Source organism: Haliotis asinina, chromosome 15 (assembly GCF_037392515.1).
Source record: "Haliotis asinina isolate JCU_RB_2024 chromosome 15, JCU_Hal_asi_v2, whole genome shotgun sequence".
Lineage (NCBI taxonomy): Eukaryota > Metazoa > Mollusca > Gastropoda > Lepetellida > Haliotidae > Haliotis > Haliotis asinina.
This window is the reverse complement of record NC_090294.1, coordinates 6,611,860-6,630,681: the sequence shown is the minus strand read 5'-3', so window position 1 is coordinate 6,630,681 and position 18,822 is coordinate 6,611,860. Positions and strand designations below refer to the sequence as shown.

Genomic DNA, 18,822 nt, shown 5'->3' with positions numbered 1-18,822 from the left:
GTGTGATGAGTAGACACTTTGACCACTAGAATACCTCAATGACCAGTTTAATTATTTACGAGTATTCCAAGCAACACTGACCGATTATTTGATCAATTTCTCAAGCACAAGTAAACAGTTAAATCACATAAGTTTAACATGAACCAAATGGCATCAATCTACAGTACACTGAGTAATGTATCACAACCTTCAAGATGTTGGGAGTTGTTCTAAGGGTTTTAAGAAATCTCTGCTTAACATCTGTGTACTCTTGAGTTGTACTGTTGACTGGAACCATTTCACTCTCTGTTGTCATTTGTGTCCAGTTGGAAGGGGGCTCAAATGATGCTCCTGAAAATCATAGCTGCATTTCAGTTAACAAACATGTTTTCACAATTATTCTGAACCACATGCTACTTTGCATAGTAACATCAGACTTTGATCTTAACTGATTATAATTCAGCTTTACTTCAATAGAATCTGACTGAGCTATTGCTATCTGGAAGCGTCATAACCTGACAATCTCATAACATCCATGATAAAAGAGTGTTATATTAATACTTGATGTACAAAACATAATCTGTAAAATAAATTCTAGAGAGAACAGCTACCTCCCAACCCCATAGGCTACATATGGCCCTGACATACTAAACCAGTTGAAGTCAATGAGACTGAAAAACAAACAAACCTTTGATTAGATCTTTTCTGATCACAGGGACTTTATCATTGGGATTATCTGAATTATACTCTTCCATGTTGTTTAGATCAACAACATAAGTATTCCCATCAGTGTCAGGAGGCAGACATATAAAAGGTTTCTTGTTTTGATAAGCTTCTTCAATTTGCTGATTTAAGATCTTCTCATATTCCACTGGTTGTGATGAGCCTGTACTGTCTACATCGATGAATGACCACTGAACATAGGATGACAACATCTCGGCTTTCTCAGATTGCTGTTCCTGGCGGAGGGCTTCCTGTATAATCTTGTGTACTGCATCCATGGCTGAGATAACATCATTTGTAAGACCTTGAAGTTTAACTCTTCCTGTTGAACGGTTATAGTCAACAGAAATGCTGAATTTGGATCCCAGACCTCGAATGTTTGCCTCCTAAAACAAAATACAGAACAAAGAAATAATGTAAACTCTCCCTACACTGCATCTGACAGCATCTATGTGACTTACTGTTTCCTTCATTTATTCATTTTTCACTAGATTGAAAACACTTGATGGGAACTACTATCCAAAACAGTGAGTAAATATATTGTATATTTATTGTAGAGTACAATACTGTTGAAGCATGAATGAGAGGTTCAATCACCAGTGCCATTCTGATGTCATGTACTTCCCTCTACTTGATTTTATACTAAACATCATAAAGTGCTGCTTCATTATTCTGACAATGTTGCATGTTACTATCTTCATATCAACACAGTTTTCTGGCTATTAAGCTTGATATAATTCAGTGAGTTATTAAGTGGAGTTTACATTGCATCTTTAGGCTAGACCAGTTTTATTTTTTGTTTTACGTATCTGCAGTCACACTGTTTCAAGAATAAGAAAAAAAGTAAAACCCAATTTTTCCTTATCAAAAATCAAAATCCCTATGTTTTTATTGAGACTAAAACGTTCCATGGAAAAACAAAAAGAATAATGCCCAAAATCTGCAAATAGCAAAAGGCACAACCATAGGTTCAGTTTATTATATCTATCACTTTTGGTCTAAAAATATTGAACATTTTTTTAGTTATGCTCTGGAAACAAAATGATTACGGATGGATGGAGTATACTGACTATATCCCCCTGCATTACATAACGAATGAATTATGTTCCCCATAATGTCCCATTAGTTTTGATCAAATTCAGTTCTTATGTGTTGGGTTTTGACAGCCATGTTCATCAGTGATTTGTGAAGACTTTTGCCACTCACAACTTTTCTATTTGTGCTGTGGAAAACAATAGTCATCTTCACATATATGAACTAACGCACCTGCTGTTTAGTCAAAGTCTTGAGTACTTCATCCATTATGGCCTTAGTCAACGTACTATTCTGGTACTCATTTTCCAACATGGATTTTGCTTTGTCAATATCTTCCTTGCTATCTGAGAAGAAGTGGAGGGTGATGTCATTCACTGCTTGTTCTGTTGGCTGTGCCACATGTTCAGTCTTCTCTGTAGATTCTCCAAAAACGTAGTCTGTAAAACAATCGTGAAATATCAACATTGCCAGCTACAACAACTTTCATACGTTCATGATAACACAATCATCTATCAGCGAGTGAGTGAGTGAGTGTATGAGTTGCACGGAGCGTAGTATTCTGTGCCTGATATATAAGCAAAGTCCAACACACAACATCGAGTTATGATAATACTATATACAAACTACTAGATATCTGTATAGTGCTGATATCCAGTTAGTTCAACTGCTCAATCATTGGATGTCCATCCCAATGGCACATAGTATTTTTAATCTCATACAACTCACAGCCTACCAAGCACGCTGAGTTAATGTGGCTTTCTCATCCATTACGAGGTACCCATTCACAGCTGGGTGGACTGGGACACATAGTCACAGTACTTTGTCCATGTTTACTGCACGTTGCTGTACCTGCAACTAGGTGTTTGCAGGTATTCATGTGGCCACCATCTGGTCATCTACTAATGGATTTGTGGGTTCTTTTAAGTGCACAGGGTTGTGTGCTGTACACTAGGGGTTGTGTACTGTACACTAGGGGTTGTGACAACACAGAAAGAGTCTGCACACAAAGTTGACTCCAAGGGTTTAGACAGCTCGCCCACTGCGTCCCCAATAATACTGCCCTCAGTCATCAATGAGTTACTTAAGTTAAAGAAAATTCAAAATGAAATTTTGTCTTTGACAAGTAAGTAAAGATGAATATAAATCCAAAATAGAAAGTAAATTTTCAGAAAACATGCAGTGTATGAGCGTTCTTAAAACTATCATGGGAGCTGTGAAAAAGCCTCAAGAAGTTGAGTGTAATGATGATTTTGCCATCTCTAATGAGTTAAATACATTTTGTTCAAGATTTGATACTGTAGATTCCTTGGGTGACAGGAAAGCTGTTCTAGACTCTCCTCCTCCTGGTGATGATATATATATTTCAGTTGAAGATGTTATCATTGCATTCTCCCATATGAACATACGTAAAGCCTGTGATCCAGATAATTTTTGTGGAAAAAATCCAAAGAGCAATTGGCTATCATCATTTAAAAAATTTCCATTCTTTGGAAACCATCTAGGATTGTCCCTTTGCCCAAAAAGGCAAATCTGTCGATCAACAATGATTACAGACCTGTTGCCCTGACTTCTATTGCCATGAAAAGCCTTGAACGATTGATTAAAAATATATTACTGAATCAGGTAAACCCGCTTACAGACCCATTACAGTTTGCAGCAGGGGTGTACACAATGCAACCATTACACTTTTGAACAGGATTTATCAACATTTAGAAAATTGTGGTACATATGTAAGGATTTTGTTTGCTGACTTCAGCTTAGCATTTAGCATGATTCAACCTCATATATTAATGAAGAAACTCTTAGATATGAATGTTAACTCAGACTTGATCAGATGGATCAATTCTTTCCTTGTCAGTCGACCACAGTTTGTTTGTGTAAATGGTACTCTCTCATCACGTGTTTGTACAGTCACAGGTGCTCTACAAGGCTGCGTTATTTCACCCATTTTATTCATTCTTTACACAAACAATTGCAGATGTACCTCTGAATCTACCTTTACTGTTAATCTGCGGACGATGCCGCACTAGTGGGACTAATAAGAGAATCTGAAGCATGTTATAGAAATGAAATTAGTGACTTTGTGAAGTTTTGTGATTCAAAATTTCTATTTTAAATGTAAACAAAACAGAAGAAACGATAACTGATTTCAGGAAAGGTAAATTATCTAACTCACCAGTGAACATATTTGTCAAGGACATTGAAGTAGTTGAGGAATACAAATATCTTGGCACTATTTTAGACTCAAAGTTATCATGGAATTCTAACACTAGCAGTATATACAAAAAATGCAAGCAGCGGTTACATTTTCTATGGAGATTAAAACACCCCATTGTCCCTTCAGGCCGTAGACTGCGTGAGCTGACATTACAAACAAACAGGGCCTGTCATTTTTTTATACCTTCAAGTATACATGAAATAAATACGAAAAAGGCTGCATAATTTTTTTGAGATTGCTGTTCTTTTGATGGTGGTGTTGTGTATAGATGTGTTTTTTATGTTTATTTTAATGTGGCTGAGACATGGAACTGTGCAATGAAAATTTCCACTATAAGGACAATAAAGTATTATCTTTGTTTGCAAAATGTGTATCATTACCCATAGCTTTCCTGAAGTATCCTTTCTTTTTGGACTTTAGAGCCTTATTCACTCCTGCAGCAAAGGGGTCCAGCATGTCCTTCTGGAAGATCACCATGCGAATGTCTGTTATCATTCCATGTTTTGGAGCGGAGCTCTGGTAGCTGTTCACTGCTCCAATCAGGCAAGTGGCCATCTCTTCAGGGGTCCTATTACCTTGACCTGCACAAAACATAAACCTCATTTACATTCTCAATGTATGTTTATATGCAATTTACGAAGACTTCAATTCACTTCAACTCTTCATCTGCTTCACCTGACCATACCTGTTCCAAGGGCAGGGAATGCTATAGATGACACGTTAGTTAGAGTTCCAGCTTCCTCAAGACATTTAGTGATCCCTTTCTTCCAGTCTCCAGTGAAGTGGTCTCCAGAAACATGGATAATGAAGGCAGCTTTGAGACCCCCTGCAGTAGTTGTGACAATTCCCCGCTTTTTCATTTCAGCTTCTAAAAATAAAAAACAAAAAACACATTTAGTCAAAGTTAATTCCAAGTAGCAATAGAAAATGAAGTATACTGGAAAACTGCATATTACTGCTAAATACCCCTTTGTACTGCTGTACAATCCAAATGTCCCCGAGGATTGTTCCATGGGAAGACAACTCCTTATTATGGATTTGTACGAAACTGAGACAAAGTTTCTCCCTTGCCAGCTGTCAGCCATACTAAGATTTATTGGAATGATTTTGTGTGTGACCCTAGAAGGAAAGGTCTCTGACAAAGCTGAATGACAAAGGCATATACTCAAAGGCATAAGCTTCTGTGACACACAAACAACACACAGAATCATTAAATGTTTGACTGGCAATTTAAAAATGTAATTTTCTGAATGAAATTGATATTTTATACTTATCCTGACTCATGCTTATTATGCTTATCTCTTCCCTCTGTGTGATGATAGTGGAAAACTTGAAATCCCTTTAAGTTCTCTTCTAACTAAGTGGACAGACAATACACTTACAATCGGAAGCTTCCCATTACGGTCACTGTGTAGCAGGGCGTGGAGTCATCCCACAGATGACATCCTTACCTTGTCAGCTTGCTGACGGGGTTAACCTCTTTGGTCATGTGGACAAGGCGTCCGACTTCGAATCAGAAGGTCCGTCGTTCGAATCCCAGCACGGGACTCGGAAATTTTGTGGCCGCTACAACTGGACCAGCCATGCTTGCCACTCTCTGTGAATCTCATAAGCCCAAGATGAGAATTACTGTGAATTCAGTGAGCCTGAGAGGGCCAGATGGGAGGGCTTAATGCCATGAGTCAAGAAAAGAATAAAATATCAAATTTTATTCAGAAAATTACACATTTTCCCTTTTCCTGTCTCATGGTTGTTATGCTTACACAAATCCGATGGCAATGGCGGTGGGTCAGGCCACACTGGATTCTATTGCCTGCCATGTAAGTACGTCCAGTACTTCCCCTCTTTCGGGAACTATAAAAGCAATAGTTTGTTCCTGCTCTCCCAATATTTATCTGCGAGATTGGGGGGAATCACATCCTGTCAAACATGTCTTCTGCATTCATTGACTGGAATGTGATGGTATATAGAACAGGCAGCATCCTGCTACTGTCTAATGCAACTGTATGTCAAGATTTCCACTCAAGACCAATATCGACCCTTCTTCATGTACAAGTATCTTCATTACAAGTACAGGGTCTTAATCACTCATGCTAGCCTGTTCAAGATGTGCGCATTGACTCTCAACCATTATACTCCGCAGAGAACCTTGGTCTCAACAAGTCACGCGATAAAAGGGAGAGTGAAACTCAGCGCTTTTGTGGAACCGTTAGTTGCTAGTTGATAACGAGCAATTTCTGTGTCGAGCGAGTGTCAGCGCCAATGCTCTCACTTCATGTGGAATGGAGGCTTGTGGAAGCTGCTGCTTTGTAGGCCCTCATCCATACTGAGACAGTGTCGCACGATGCTTCTGTTGGTGTATCAGTAGATATTGTGATGAATAGGCGCTTGAAATGTTGTCTCCTTGTCTTAGTACGGTTGTCCTGGCAGTTGATTTTTAGTGACAAAATGCCATAACTGTCCTAGGTGTACAATCTCAAGATGACTGGAATTGAAGCATGTGCGAATGAAGTCCAGAGCATGTACTTCTGATATTCGTACTGGCGTGGTTAGGGCAAGTAGAATAATAATAATTCAAACGATGTCCGGGCTAGTGTAGACATCACTCTTGATGTGTTGTAGTGTGACATTCACAAGTTAAGTAAGGCAAGTAGTTCAGGAACTTGCTCAGCTTGACCCATGTTTTCATGGTGATCACAGAGCTGAGTGCCGGCAAGTATGTAAAAATTGTAGAACCTTCCAGTCCTCTGGTATGTCGTAAATGACATAAGTAGTCCGCTATTTGAGGATGTGTGGCTTTCACTGCAGTAAAACCTTTCTTTCTTTGGTATGTTTCAAACCACATCCATTTATCGTCTTATAATGTGCGAGTAGATCTACATAGAGCTAGGGTGACTGCCTTTGTTGCTCTAGCAGAATATCCTTAATTTTTCAAGCAGGTTTTGATTAGATCCATATGTGAAGTTGGAACAATGTAGGATTGTTGTGGGCTTGCTTGTTGTGTGGATGGATGAGTAGGTTCTTTCACACTGCTAGTTCGTTGGTTGTCCTAGTTCCTTGATGAGCACTGGGAACAAATCTCTCGCTTGACAGAAACGCGTGACAAAAATCAGTGGTATCAGCATTGTCTGTTTTATCTTCCCGATAACTTTCAGTAGTAGCATTGGAGGGAGGAAAGCATAAGCGAGATGCTGAGAGAATCTGTTGTCCACGCTAAACAGATCCGGCACTGGAGATACCAATGTTGGTATCTACGTGTTGAACCTTGTGGCAAATAGGTCTATCTGAGGGGATACGAATGTCTCACTGATGGTTCAAAACACCTCTCCTGTAGCATCCATTTCATTGGAGATGGTTGTAGGGGGTGTGACAGTTTGTCAGCAATGACGTTGCATGCACCTAGGAAGTGACAAGCTTTAAAGTGGAGGTTTAAGTCATCGATGATGTCGAAGAGTTGAAAGGTCAGGTGTAGTAGTGTGTGAGATTGCTCTGATCCTTGGCACAGCAATTCAATCTAGCATGTTGAGGTGTTGAATCAGGAACCACTGTAATGGGCATAATGTTAGACGAGCATGTCTCGTCAAATCCTGTGCCGATGTGAGCAGACCAAGTAGACATTGCCACTGTCGTAGTGGTAACGGAGAGAGTAGAGCTGGTGGATTTTGACCCTCTGTGGGTCAATGACACACAGTTCAGCGGAGTGCGTGGGGATTCGAATCTTGCTTACGCTTTAATTCCAATCTCAGTAGATTCACAAGCCATCTCAGTTGAATTAGCAGCTTGATGATGAAATCCAACTGTAGTCTGAGTTGATATGCGCTTGTGATGCGCTTGAATACCATCGTCCAGGTAAAAGGTGCTGATGTACCTGCTGATGTAAATAGGTGACTACTGGCTTGGTGACCTGAGTAAAGAGCCACGGGGCCGAAGATATTCCAAACAGTAGAAGCATCCATTGGTAGTTCTGACCATTGAACAGGAAGCACAGATATTTTCTGAAGTCTGGATGTATCGGAATGTGTACATAGGCATCTTGTAGATCGATGCTGGCTAGATAATCCACTAGACAGATGAGATTCCACAGTTGTGGAAAATGGATCATTCTGAACTGTTCTGACTTCAGTAGAAAATCCTTGTTAAACTCCTTTATGGTGTGTATAAGTGGAAACTTTTCTTGGGAGTTTCTCTTGGGTATCAGAAAAATCGGGGACTAGAATCCTGGTGTTAGTTGATCCAGTTGTAGTTTCTTGACTGTGTCTTTCTCTGCTACAGATATTATGGGGTTTCCTCCAGTTGGGCGACGAAAAGAGCCCTTGCTGTCGCAAGCATTGTACTTCTTGTCTCTCACTCTCTGAGCCCCGGAGAACTTTGACTTGTTGGAGTAATGCTGAGAAGTCTGCATGAAGGCATGTCAATGGAATTTATTAACATTCCTTCCCTTGAGTCCCGAGTAATGGATTTGGCGACATGCTCAATTCTGCCATTGAATACTGTAGATGCTGACCAGGGAGCTCTATACCAGAGTTTGGTAAAGCTGTTGCCCCAAGAAGACGCTGATAGTAGACATTGCTGGTGTAGTAAATTCAATCCTGCAGACATGGAGGCTAGATGCTCCGAAATGAATTGCTGATCCTTTTTCTGGGTGATAAGTGCAGAGAGGATCATCCTTTCATCCTCATTCTGCAGGTTGTTGAACTTGGAAATGAGAGCCTTGTTGATGGCGCTGGAATGGGTGAGTCTGAAGAAAGTACACTGAGTGGTTGCATCTAGCTGAACTTGTCGTTTATCCTCCACTTTGTAGGATCTATAATGAGTCTCATTGATGAGCTTGTATGATTTGTCTACTTTGAGCGCTTTGATAAAGAGCTACATGTGATGAAGTGGGAATCAAAGTGCGCTGAAGGCCGGAATGTGTTGTTGTTGATACTTCATCACCCTCTGAAAAGGCAGAAACATCAAAGTATCGATGTCTTCATTACTCATCATATAGGTATGAGTCTCAATGGAATCCTTTGGAGACCATTCATGATCCACAATGTAATCTCTGAGTACAAGCACTTGGTGAGATGGAAGGAACATCATCCAAATTGTGACTAGAGGATACAGCCAATGGCAATGATTTCTGTGAATGGGAGCATGCACACAATGCCTCTTCTTTATCTGATGGACCTAATGCAGCCCATGAACCATCACACCGGGTGACAGCATTTGTGGCTGCTGACTGGCATTTCTGTTCCTCTCCAAAACGGCGACCCATCAATTTAATCATTTGAGTGGTGAATTGTTGCATAAAGAGGCCAATGTCGAGTGACTGCGGTGCAAGTAGTGGCTCTTGGTTTGCAGAAGTATCTGATTTATTGAGTGTAGACATTGTAGATTCTGTGTAGACAGTAAACTTTCTGAAGGATGCAGCGTAGTAGATGACATAGTTACTGAAGGCATAGTAGACGCTGCTCATTGATCCTGCATGCTGACAATCTGTACCTCAGAAAATAGCAGTGGAGGTTCGTCGTAGATTTGACGCTCATCAGAAGGGACAATCTCATCACTGAAAGACTTCAAAGAAGTTGTGGAGTGATGTTTCAGTGGAGGTCTAGCAGTTGAAGACTTAGTCTCTGACGAAGATGACTTCAATTTCTTAGGTTGAGACGATCCTGATTCTGATGACATTCTGAGATCTAGACGACAATTCACTAGTATCTGGACATGCCCACGGGATACGTCTGGCGGATCACTAAAATGATGAATGTCAGCTAATAACAAGCTGCGGTTACAAGACGCCTAATCAACCAATTTTGACTAGTGTTACAGTTAAGAATTTACCGAGACAACAATTTAAGAAATCCCCTTGTAAACCAGCAAAACAGAACAAAGACAAGTTGTTTACGTTCTAATTCTGTTATTATACAACCAGAGCAAGATACACAAAGTCACAAGTCAATATAGCAATGCAGACCTTAGGTACAATTCAAGAGAGACAAAATCTAAGCCAATGGGTCACAAAATACATTATAGCAAACGCACCAAAGTCTTGGTGTGAGAGAGAATCAACTGTGGCACAATGTCAACACAGCGATCGGTGCGACAGCAGATAATGTAGGTCTGGCGTTAACGGGATTTTGATGCGTGTTGGCAGTAAATCCAGCAAATATGAATGAATGTCAGTGTGAGTGTTCCCCTCAACACGGCAACCAGCCTTTATATATATAAACTAAGTCATTCCCGAAAGTTCGGGCACAAACGAAAATCGTCAACACTGTAAAATGGTCTCGAAATAGTATCCCGGAAGTGAACATCGAAAACCATGAGCAGATAAATTCCGGAAAACGAGAATGCTAAAAATTGTTGACCAGCTATTAAAACAAAATGTGACCCATCATATTTAATATTCACAAACACTAAACATTGTGACCCAATAATAATTATTACTGAATTAATTACAAAATATACGGAAAATACATACTCGTAACACTAGTGAGAGCCAATGTTGGTTGTCCTTGAACTGAATATAAATATAATGCAAATTCTGAATCAGATAATTTCTTGCAAAGTTCACAATGAACAGTGGAAGGACATACTACATGTGGATCAACCACTGACAGCCATAATTTACACTGACAGCATGATTTCATCAACTTAGACTAAGCCCAAGTTGACAAAAAAAATATGTCCAAAACACAAGAAATTTTACATAAAGATGAAAAAAATTTACATTCCAAAAACCGAACATGATACAATTTAGATTGAAGGACAGAAACAAAAGTAAAAACTTATCACTGTATTGGGACCAAAATGACCTTCCAACCATCTTTACCTGGCGGTGAAGGACAGATTGACAAGCATAGCTGATCATGTGACTGTAATGGGGGGAAAGTGAGGCTCCCCGTGTGTGAGTGTATTGTACATCCGCTTAAATCAGAAGGGAACTTCAAGGCATTTCAAGCATTCCAAAATCTTTGCAGAGAGGGAGGGAAAAAGCAAAATAATCTTGAGTCAGGATAAAGAAAAATGCAGTTTGTTCATAAAACAGAATCAGTGTTTAATTTTCACAGCTTCAATATCATTTCAAACAAAGATATATGTTTCTGGGTGGGGTAACAATCAAAGGTCTTTAAGAAAAGTGCATCTGGAATATGCAGATAAGCCACAACACATTATGGGTTCACAAGTACGTATACATGTGTCCACATTCTGTGCTGACACACGTTCTTTACAACAAATTGGTCTTAACCTAACACTTTGAATGACTTGATTCATTATATTTGTAATAGTTCTGTTGTTTCTGGGCAGTTTCATCGAAAAAATAACGCCGTTCAAATTATGTCTGCAATTATCACCATACACCATACTGTGCATAGGTGTAGACGTCTTGGGATTTGGGTACTAAATGCTTATGTCAAATTGTATATTAGGTGGGGTAGTGTAAGGCATTGTGGTGGGCGGCTGACATTGTAACTACTTTTGTAGTCCTTTATCATACTAGGTTACGCCCATACAGGCCTGATGACACGGAACACAGGACGATGTCACACTTCTTGCATGTTCAACCATCTTGAGTGGCTGAGATATGAGACACATGCACATTGTTTATATTTATTTTTCACTGTCACATGGCCCCCATGTTGGCTATATAAGCCTAGGTGGGAAATCATGAGTCGTCCCACACGTACAAGGTGTCCTGATGACTTTCACAACTTGAATCAAGGCCATCCTCACTTACCAGTTCATGTTAGTTCCAGCAAATACATTAAACTAGTCACAGATGTGGGAGGGAGAAGTATGTAGTTTTTTTTGTGCAGGCTTGCTTTTTTCCTTATTTTTTTACACCAATTTTCTTTAATAAAATGAATGGAAATTTCACTTTCTTGTGTTGTGTCTATAATTAAGGAGATTTGCACATTCGTCCAGAACATGGCAAGGAAAACTGACCACATAAAACAAAAGGGAGAACACAATATAACCTGGGTAATTTATCTCAGAATCCCAGCTAGCAATATCATATCCTGGGATCCACTAAGAATACTAATGTCAATACATACTCTTGAGTTCAAGTTCAGCTTCAAGTTGTCGTCCACCTTTGCTCAGAATGGACTTGGCCACAGCACCTAGGAAGTACACATACAAACTATTTAACATAGATGAGATAATTTTTAGCTTGTCATTCAGATAGAAACTAAAAACAGCAATACAAATCCTCATTAAGTTTCCTTTTTCTCTTCCAATATTTCGCCACCCTTGCTAAGAGTTGAGATGATTTTTACATTGCATCAGCATTTTGTCAGCCAGATAGCGTTGAGACCAATTACACATACAAAGACATTTTAAGTAAGAAACTTAAATGATTTGAGTTTTTAAACAGCATATTAGTTCATTTTACAGAGTTACAATTTCCGTTTTTAAGAAAACAATTTTGTTGTACTGGCACACATCGAAACCCTGTTTATTAAGTATGTATATGATATAATTGTTCAGATTCCAGTCCTGGAGGGAATTTGAGCAGATTAGCCTTATATTGTATGAGAATTTGCACAAGTTTTCTTTTATCTTCACTTTTTAAAACAATGTCATTTTATAGATAAAATTGATATATCCTGATTATGCTTATCTTTTTCTATGCCAGTGATAGTGGAACGCTTGAATCCCTTGTAGCTCCCTTGAAGAGGACGTAAAAGTTCACTCACATACGAGTTGCCTCCCTTGAACCCCTTCCCGCCAAAACTGTCACATGACTAACCGTGCACGTCATGCTCTCCTGAATATGCCCTAGCACTTGGATTTACTGGGAAACCTGAAGTGCCTTCTGTGGGGAGGTTAATGGGAGGGCTTGACACCATGCATCAGGTTTAGTATAAAGCATCAATTTTGTGCAAAAAATTACATATTTCTCCTTGAAGGAGCAGTGTAGAGCTAGTAGTTTTGGCACTTTCATCAGCTTGATGCTCGTCTTCATCATGGCGACTGTCCGGATCGCTCCCAGATATGTAGATACATAGGATATCTAAGGTAACATAGATATTCTGCAACTTGATGATGAGTCGCTTTTACTGCTGTGAAGCCTTTCCGCACTGCATATTGTCCAAATCTCTGCCACTCGTCGTCATGTTGCGAGTTGATCTGCAGCTAAGGTTACTGCTTTTGCAGCTCTGGTAGAGTATCCTCTTTTCTTCAAGCAAGTCTTCATATGGTCCATAAGTGTAGCTTGCTTGGTGTGCTGATGTTCGAATAGGTTCTGCCACTCTGGTAGTTTCGCAGTTGGAATTCCGAGTTCTTGTATAAGATCTGGGAACCAGACTCTTGCTGGCTAGTAGGACAAGTCAGTTGTAGTGCTTGAGTCTGCTTGATCTTCAAAAGTACTTGAGGTTGCAGAACAGGAGGCAGGAACGTGTAAATGTTTAGTCCTTTCCATAACATGTTCAGTGCATCTGTTGCCCAGGCTTGAGGATCTGGTACTGGCGACACAAATGTCTGTAGTTGCTTGCTGAATCTTGTGGCGAACAGGGGGAGATCCTGTTTTCATTAAGATGAGCCACAAAGCCTCTGGAAGGAGCATCCATTCTGGGGTGACAGTCGAGGTACATTCTAGACTCCTGAGATGCGACGCGACGCGTATGTAACCAAATGTTTAACTCATAATAATAATAATAATGGATAGCATTTATATAGCGCTAATCTCTGAAAGGACTCTTTGTGCATACATTTTTCCCTCGATCACCGGATGTCAACCTCAACAGCACATCGTATGTCAATCTCAACTCCCTGGGGAGTATACAACTCTTGCTGCCACTAGGCGCACCGAGTCTATTGTGGCTCTCTCATCCTAACGAGGTACCCAATTGACAGCTGAGTGGACTGGGACACATAGTCACAGCACTTTGTCCAAGTTTACTGCACGTTGCTGTACCCGCAACTAGGTGTATGCACGTGTTCATGTGGCCACTATCTGGTCATATACCAACGGATCCGTGGGTTCTTTTAAGTGCACAGGGTTGTGTACTGTACACTAGGGGTTGTGACAACACTGAAAGAGTCTCCACACAAAGTTGACTCCAAGGTTTTTACACCCGGTCACAGGTGGGCTCGATCCCGAAACCTCAACCTCGCTGGATCACTAGCCTGGCGCCTTAGCCAGCTCGCCCACCATGTCCCCCATGCGACTGAACAACTGAAAGGTGAGCTTAAGAAGGTTTGGTGATTTCATTGATCCTTCCTGATTTATGTGGAATGCCACTGTTGAGTTGTCTGTGTGAACCATCAGCATTCAGTTGATCAGTGAGCTTGACCATTGTTGTATGGCATTGATCACAACCTTCATCCCTAACAGGTTTATGTGAAGAATTTTTCTTGTTTCAACCACTTCCCAGATGTCACTCCATTGTCGAGATGTGCTCCCCATGCTTGTAGTGATGCATCTGCTTGTTGAAGACTGGTTCTTCTAAATAAGTCCCTCCACAGACTTTCGACTTGTGAGTTCACCATAACAGGAACATCTTGAGACAGTCTTGTAGAGAGATCAGGTCCGTGCTGCCCAGGTGTCTTGCCAGGAATCACTGCAGTGGACATTGTTGCAGTGTTCCTCTGTTAATCAGGTCCTGCGCTGAGGTGGGTAGATTGAGGAGACAATGCCATGTTCGTATTGGTAATGGATAAATGATTGCTTCTGGAATTATGGCTTGAATCTTGACCCAATAAGATTCTGGGACAATTCCATGTTGTGATGAACCTTATTCCCAGGAACTGCTTTGGTTCCAGCTCTGACTTCATCAACTCATCCCAGTTGTGTGACACTACGTAGAATCGTGACGATGTGCTTGGTCACTCGTGTAATAACCACAGGGCTGACAATATTCCAAAAGGCATGAAGCTCCACTTGAAGTGTTGACTTCTGAACAGGAATTCTCTTTGGAGTTCTTTCTGCATACTAGGAAAATTGGGGTGTAGAAGCCGGGTGTCAGTTGCAGTTGATCTGTCACTTTTACACTTTTCTTGGCCAACAGTGAGTTGATGTCTTCCTTTATCTTTTCTGCCTTGTCGTCTACATAGTTGAAGACTAAGGGGTCGATGGTCAGGTGTGGTGTGGCCTTTAGTTGCACTCTGTAATCTTCTTGCAGTACTTGTGAGACGTAGTCATCCTCTAATATTCCCCAATTTTCATGTGTAACTTCCTTGGCTACTTTGTTGATCCCTCCACCTGATATAGTAGGCGCTGTCAAAGAAGCTCTTCATAGAGGTTTAGTACAGGTTTGACCATAGCAGAAGTCACTCCAGGAACATGATGACAGTGTATATTTGCGAATGTGATCTTCATCTGGTGTAGTGAGATGAGGATGTAGATCTCTTACAAACAGGTTCTCAAAGGCCCATATCACCTGTCATTGTAGAGTTCTGACGTGTAGCTCTTTCACCAGCATTATTCTCAGATTTATCACCAATGACTTGAGATGACTTCCTCACTCGGCCAATAGCAAGTCTATAGATACAATGCAAATAACAAATAAATTGCAAATCTGGTAAATTGAGACAGTATCTGCAATGCAGCCTTAAAGAACATGGACTAATGCATGACGGGCATTGGGGGTGTGGTTCAGCCACCAGTAACCGTTAGCTGCAGTCACTGCAAGATTTCATCAAATGTAAACAAAGTATACATGATGAAAAAATGTCACAAAATAGAGATTACTCTTACAAATTTTGACATCCGATGAATGCTAATTATAACCAGAAACCATACAGAGCTACAACTGGATAATACGATCAAAATATAAAAGGATATAGTGATGTATACATGACTCCACTGCTTCCCCAACCATCCACATGGGCAATGAAGGAGAGAGTGACAAGCATGGGTAGTCATGTGACTGTTTGGGCAGGAAAGGACTCAAGGGAGACAACTCGTGGGTGAGTGAACTTTTATGTGCTCTTCAAGGGAACTAGAAAGGGTTAAAGTGTTCCACTATCCTTCGCATAGAAGAAGGAGATAAATAAGCATGAATCAGGAATAGGAATAATAACTAACATCCAAAATTTGCATAATCAAATGCAGTTATGATTTGACTATTTCTTTCGTTGGGTTAGCCTTAAAATAAAAATAGATTTTCAGTGTGCGGACAATGTTTTTGTTGAGCTCACACATGATGGACAGAAATAAGTCACAATTGTATAAAATTCTGAAATTCCAACTGGTAAGACATCGGTTTAATCAAAGGTGATCATAATTTGAACTGTGCACAGTCTTCTTTATTATAAAGTGTGCATTAGATTCATCTCCTTTTGTATCCATACTTGTATTATAGAATGGGAAGCTTTCTAAGCCAGTTTTGTCTGAAGGTTGAAATGACGTTCTTTACACCTCTCGACTTACCCATAGTGAGGTTGAGTTCAGAATTGGTGCTGTTGACAATACAACTGGTCTTCTCCTTCAACAAGTCACCTTGTTTGAGAGTCAGCTGAACCTTGCCCAGCTGGTAAACCTGAGCCAGATCTGATGTAGAGATGTGCTGCCATTCACCATCTTCTGATGAACCTGTCAAACAATTTTTCCCAAATCAATTTTTTTCAAAGTTCAGTGAGTGAGGTAAGTTTTATCCCAGTTTTAGCAATATTCCAGCAATATCACAGATACGGGGCACAGGAAATGCATTTTGCACATTGTATCTTTGTAGGGAATTGAACCTGCATCTTCAGCATGATGAGTGAATACACTTGGTTACTCCCTGTCCCTTAAAAGATCAAATATTTATATCGAAGTAGCTCCAGTCATTTTGTAAATTAACTATAGTAAGTCACTAAGGTGACCTTAGTGCAAGGATAAAGAATGGGAGTTAAGGTTAACCTCAGTAAAGGTTGTTTTGTAAAAGGAGTCCCGATCTGTGACCTAAACTACAAAAATGTGTTTCAATGAATAAAATATGTTCAGGACCAGCAGGAGCTCCCTGTGGTTCATCCCCAAATTGTCTGTTCTTCCAGTGCCTTCTTTTCTGTGAGGGCACACCGGTACTGCCAATATCTTTCCCCTGCTGGTATTCAAATGCCTGAAATGTACAAGAATGACATTAGTAGTCGTTTTACAAGAATGACATTAGTAGTCGTTTTACAAGAATGACATTAGTAGTCGTTTTACAAGAATGACATTAGTAGTCGTTTTACAAGAATGACATTAGTAGATGTTTTACAAGAATGACATTAGTAGTTGTTTTACAAGAATGACATTAGTAGTTGTTTTACAAGAATGACATTAGTAGTTGTTTTCCAGTGCTCTGTATGACCGGTCTATCGATTCTATACAGATAAACCATATACTTCACTACGTCTAGTCAATCCTTGATAGCATCTCTCAACTGTAGCTATGTGGCACACTAATGCTCATTTTTAATCTAAACCACAAACATCAATTGCACATATTCCTTAAAAATGATTTTACACAAAATTACAGCCATACTACAAACAGAAGTTGATTCTAGCAGTATATACACAAAACTAAAAACATAGTTTGATCAATAAGAAAACTCAACAAAATTTATTTATTTTACATCAGTATGAAAGGCAAACAACATTGCTTAAAGTATGTATGATGGCATTGGGAGAGACAAATCATCAATTTCTTCTTGGGTGAAAACTGCTAATCCGAGGATGAGTATCAGCAAACAAAATGTATATCATGCATAGTGGGTGATTCTTATAGGGACATAAAACTGAACACAAATGTTGGTTTGACATCTATACCATATAAACTCTAAAGAAATAAACATCTCTAACTTAGAAAAATCCAACCCCTGCCACATTACAGAGTAAAACTGACTAATTATTTAATTGGAATGAACAGAAGAGCAGACATAAGTAATCACTTTTCCAAGGTGAGAAACATATGCAAGTGAAGTGATTACATCAAGGTACATTTACAAAGATAAATAGAAGTGTACAGATTAATTAACTCAACAAACTGAGACAAAAGTGTACATGTTTCATGCATGAAGTACCTTTATTGTAGCAGAGTCCTTATGGTACACAACAATCTTTACTTCCTGCAGGGATGTCTCGGGGTTCAACTGTCCGAACTGTTCCACTGTTTCCATCATGGTTTTGGCCACCACATCTCGTGGGTAGCCAAGGTTCCCTGTACCAAGTGCAGGGAAAGCGATGGATCTATACTGCTTGTCCGAAGCTTTCGCAAGACAGTTTGCAACCAGTACTTGCAAACTCTGAAAAAGATGATCACTATATTTTGCTTGTTCACCTCATAACTACGAAAAAGCTATCTCATTAATCAAAGTTGGCCTTCTATGGCATACACTTATATCTACTAGCCATATCTAGCCGTCCCAGTAGTTCTCAAACCCAGTCTAAGTATACTTAGTCTCAGTGTTATTCATTAAACTCCACCACTGAGTCTATCAAACCCTAGCAGAAGGTCCCGACAGGTAACCTCTGAGCGACCTATGACCATCCAATCAAACACGCGAGACGGTTAAATAGATTTAACCAATCGGACATTGGCTACTACATAGGGATTGGAGGGAATATTCAAAATATTCAGGTCACTGGCGCAGATCTCACAAACAAAACTCTGCATATAACACAGTTGTTTGACCTGTAGTATAGACGCTTTGGAGTTTCTGTTGACATGGTTACCATTAGCTAATATTTCCACAAGCTGATATCCTTGAATATTGCCAAAAACACTATTTTCAGCGACTTTCACTCGTTTGTATGGTTCTAACGTGCGTCGTGTGCATCATCCGGAAGCGAACATACACTAAATAGCATTTGGAATTGTTCGGGTACGAACCTTTTCGAGATAAAGAGTTCAAAAGGTATGAGCGAATGTCCACTTTCGCGATTTGGTAAGCTGTGTCCTGATTGGTCACTCTCAA

The 18,822-nt window shown here is 39.9% G+C and overlaps 1 protein-coding gene across 1 annotated transcript in view; it reads right to left on the bottom strand.

Moving 5' to 3' along the window:
* The window catches only part of LOC137265571 (protein mono-ADP-ribosyltransferase PARP14-like), a 75,092-nt gene that overhangs the window by 5,164 nt on the left and 51,106 nt on the right, over nt 1-18,822 (bottom strand). The window contains exons 17-25 of the mRNA XM_067800990.1: nt 17,929-18,150; nt 16,872-16,983; nt 16,314-16,475; nt 11,995-12,060; nt 4,641-4,823; nt 4,336-4,536; nt 1,969-2,174; nt 668-1,088; nt 188-330 (exon numbers count right to left, since the gene is read on the bottom strand). Coding sequence (XP_067657091.1) covers nt 188-330; nt 668-1,088; nt 1,969-2,174; nt 4,336-4,536; nt 4,641-4,823; nt 11,995-12,060; nt 16,314-16,475; nt 16,872-16,983; nt 17,929-18,150 — 1,716 coding nt within the window. The remainder of the gene's footprint in view (nt 1-187; nt 331-667; nt 1,089-1,968; nt 2,175-4,335; nt 4,537-4,640; nt 4,824-11,994; nt 12,061-16,313; nt 16,476-16,871; nt 16,984-17,928; nt 18,151-18,822) is intronic.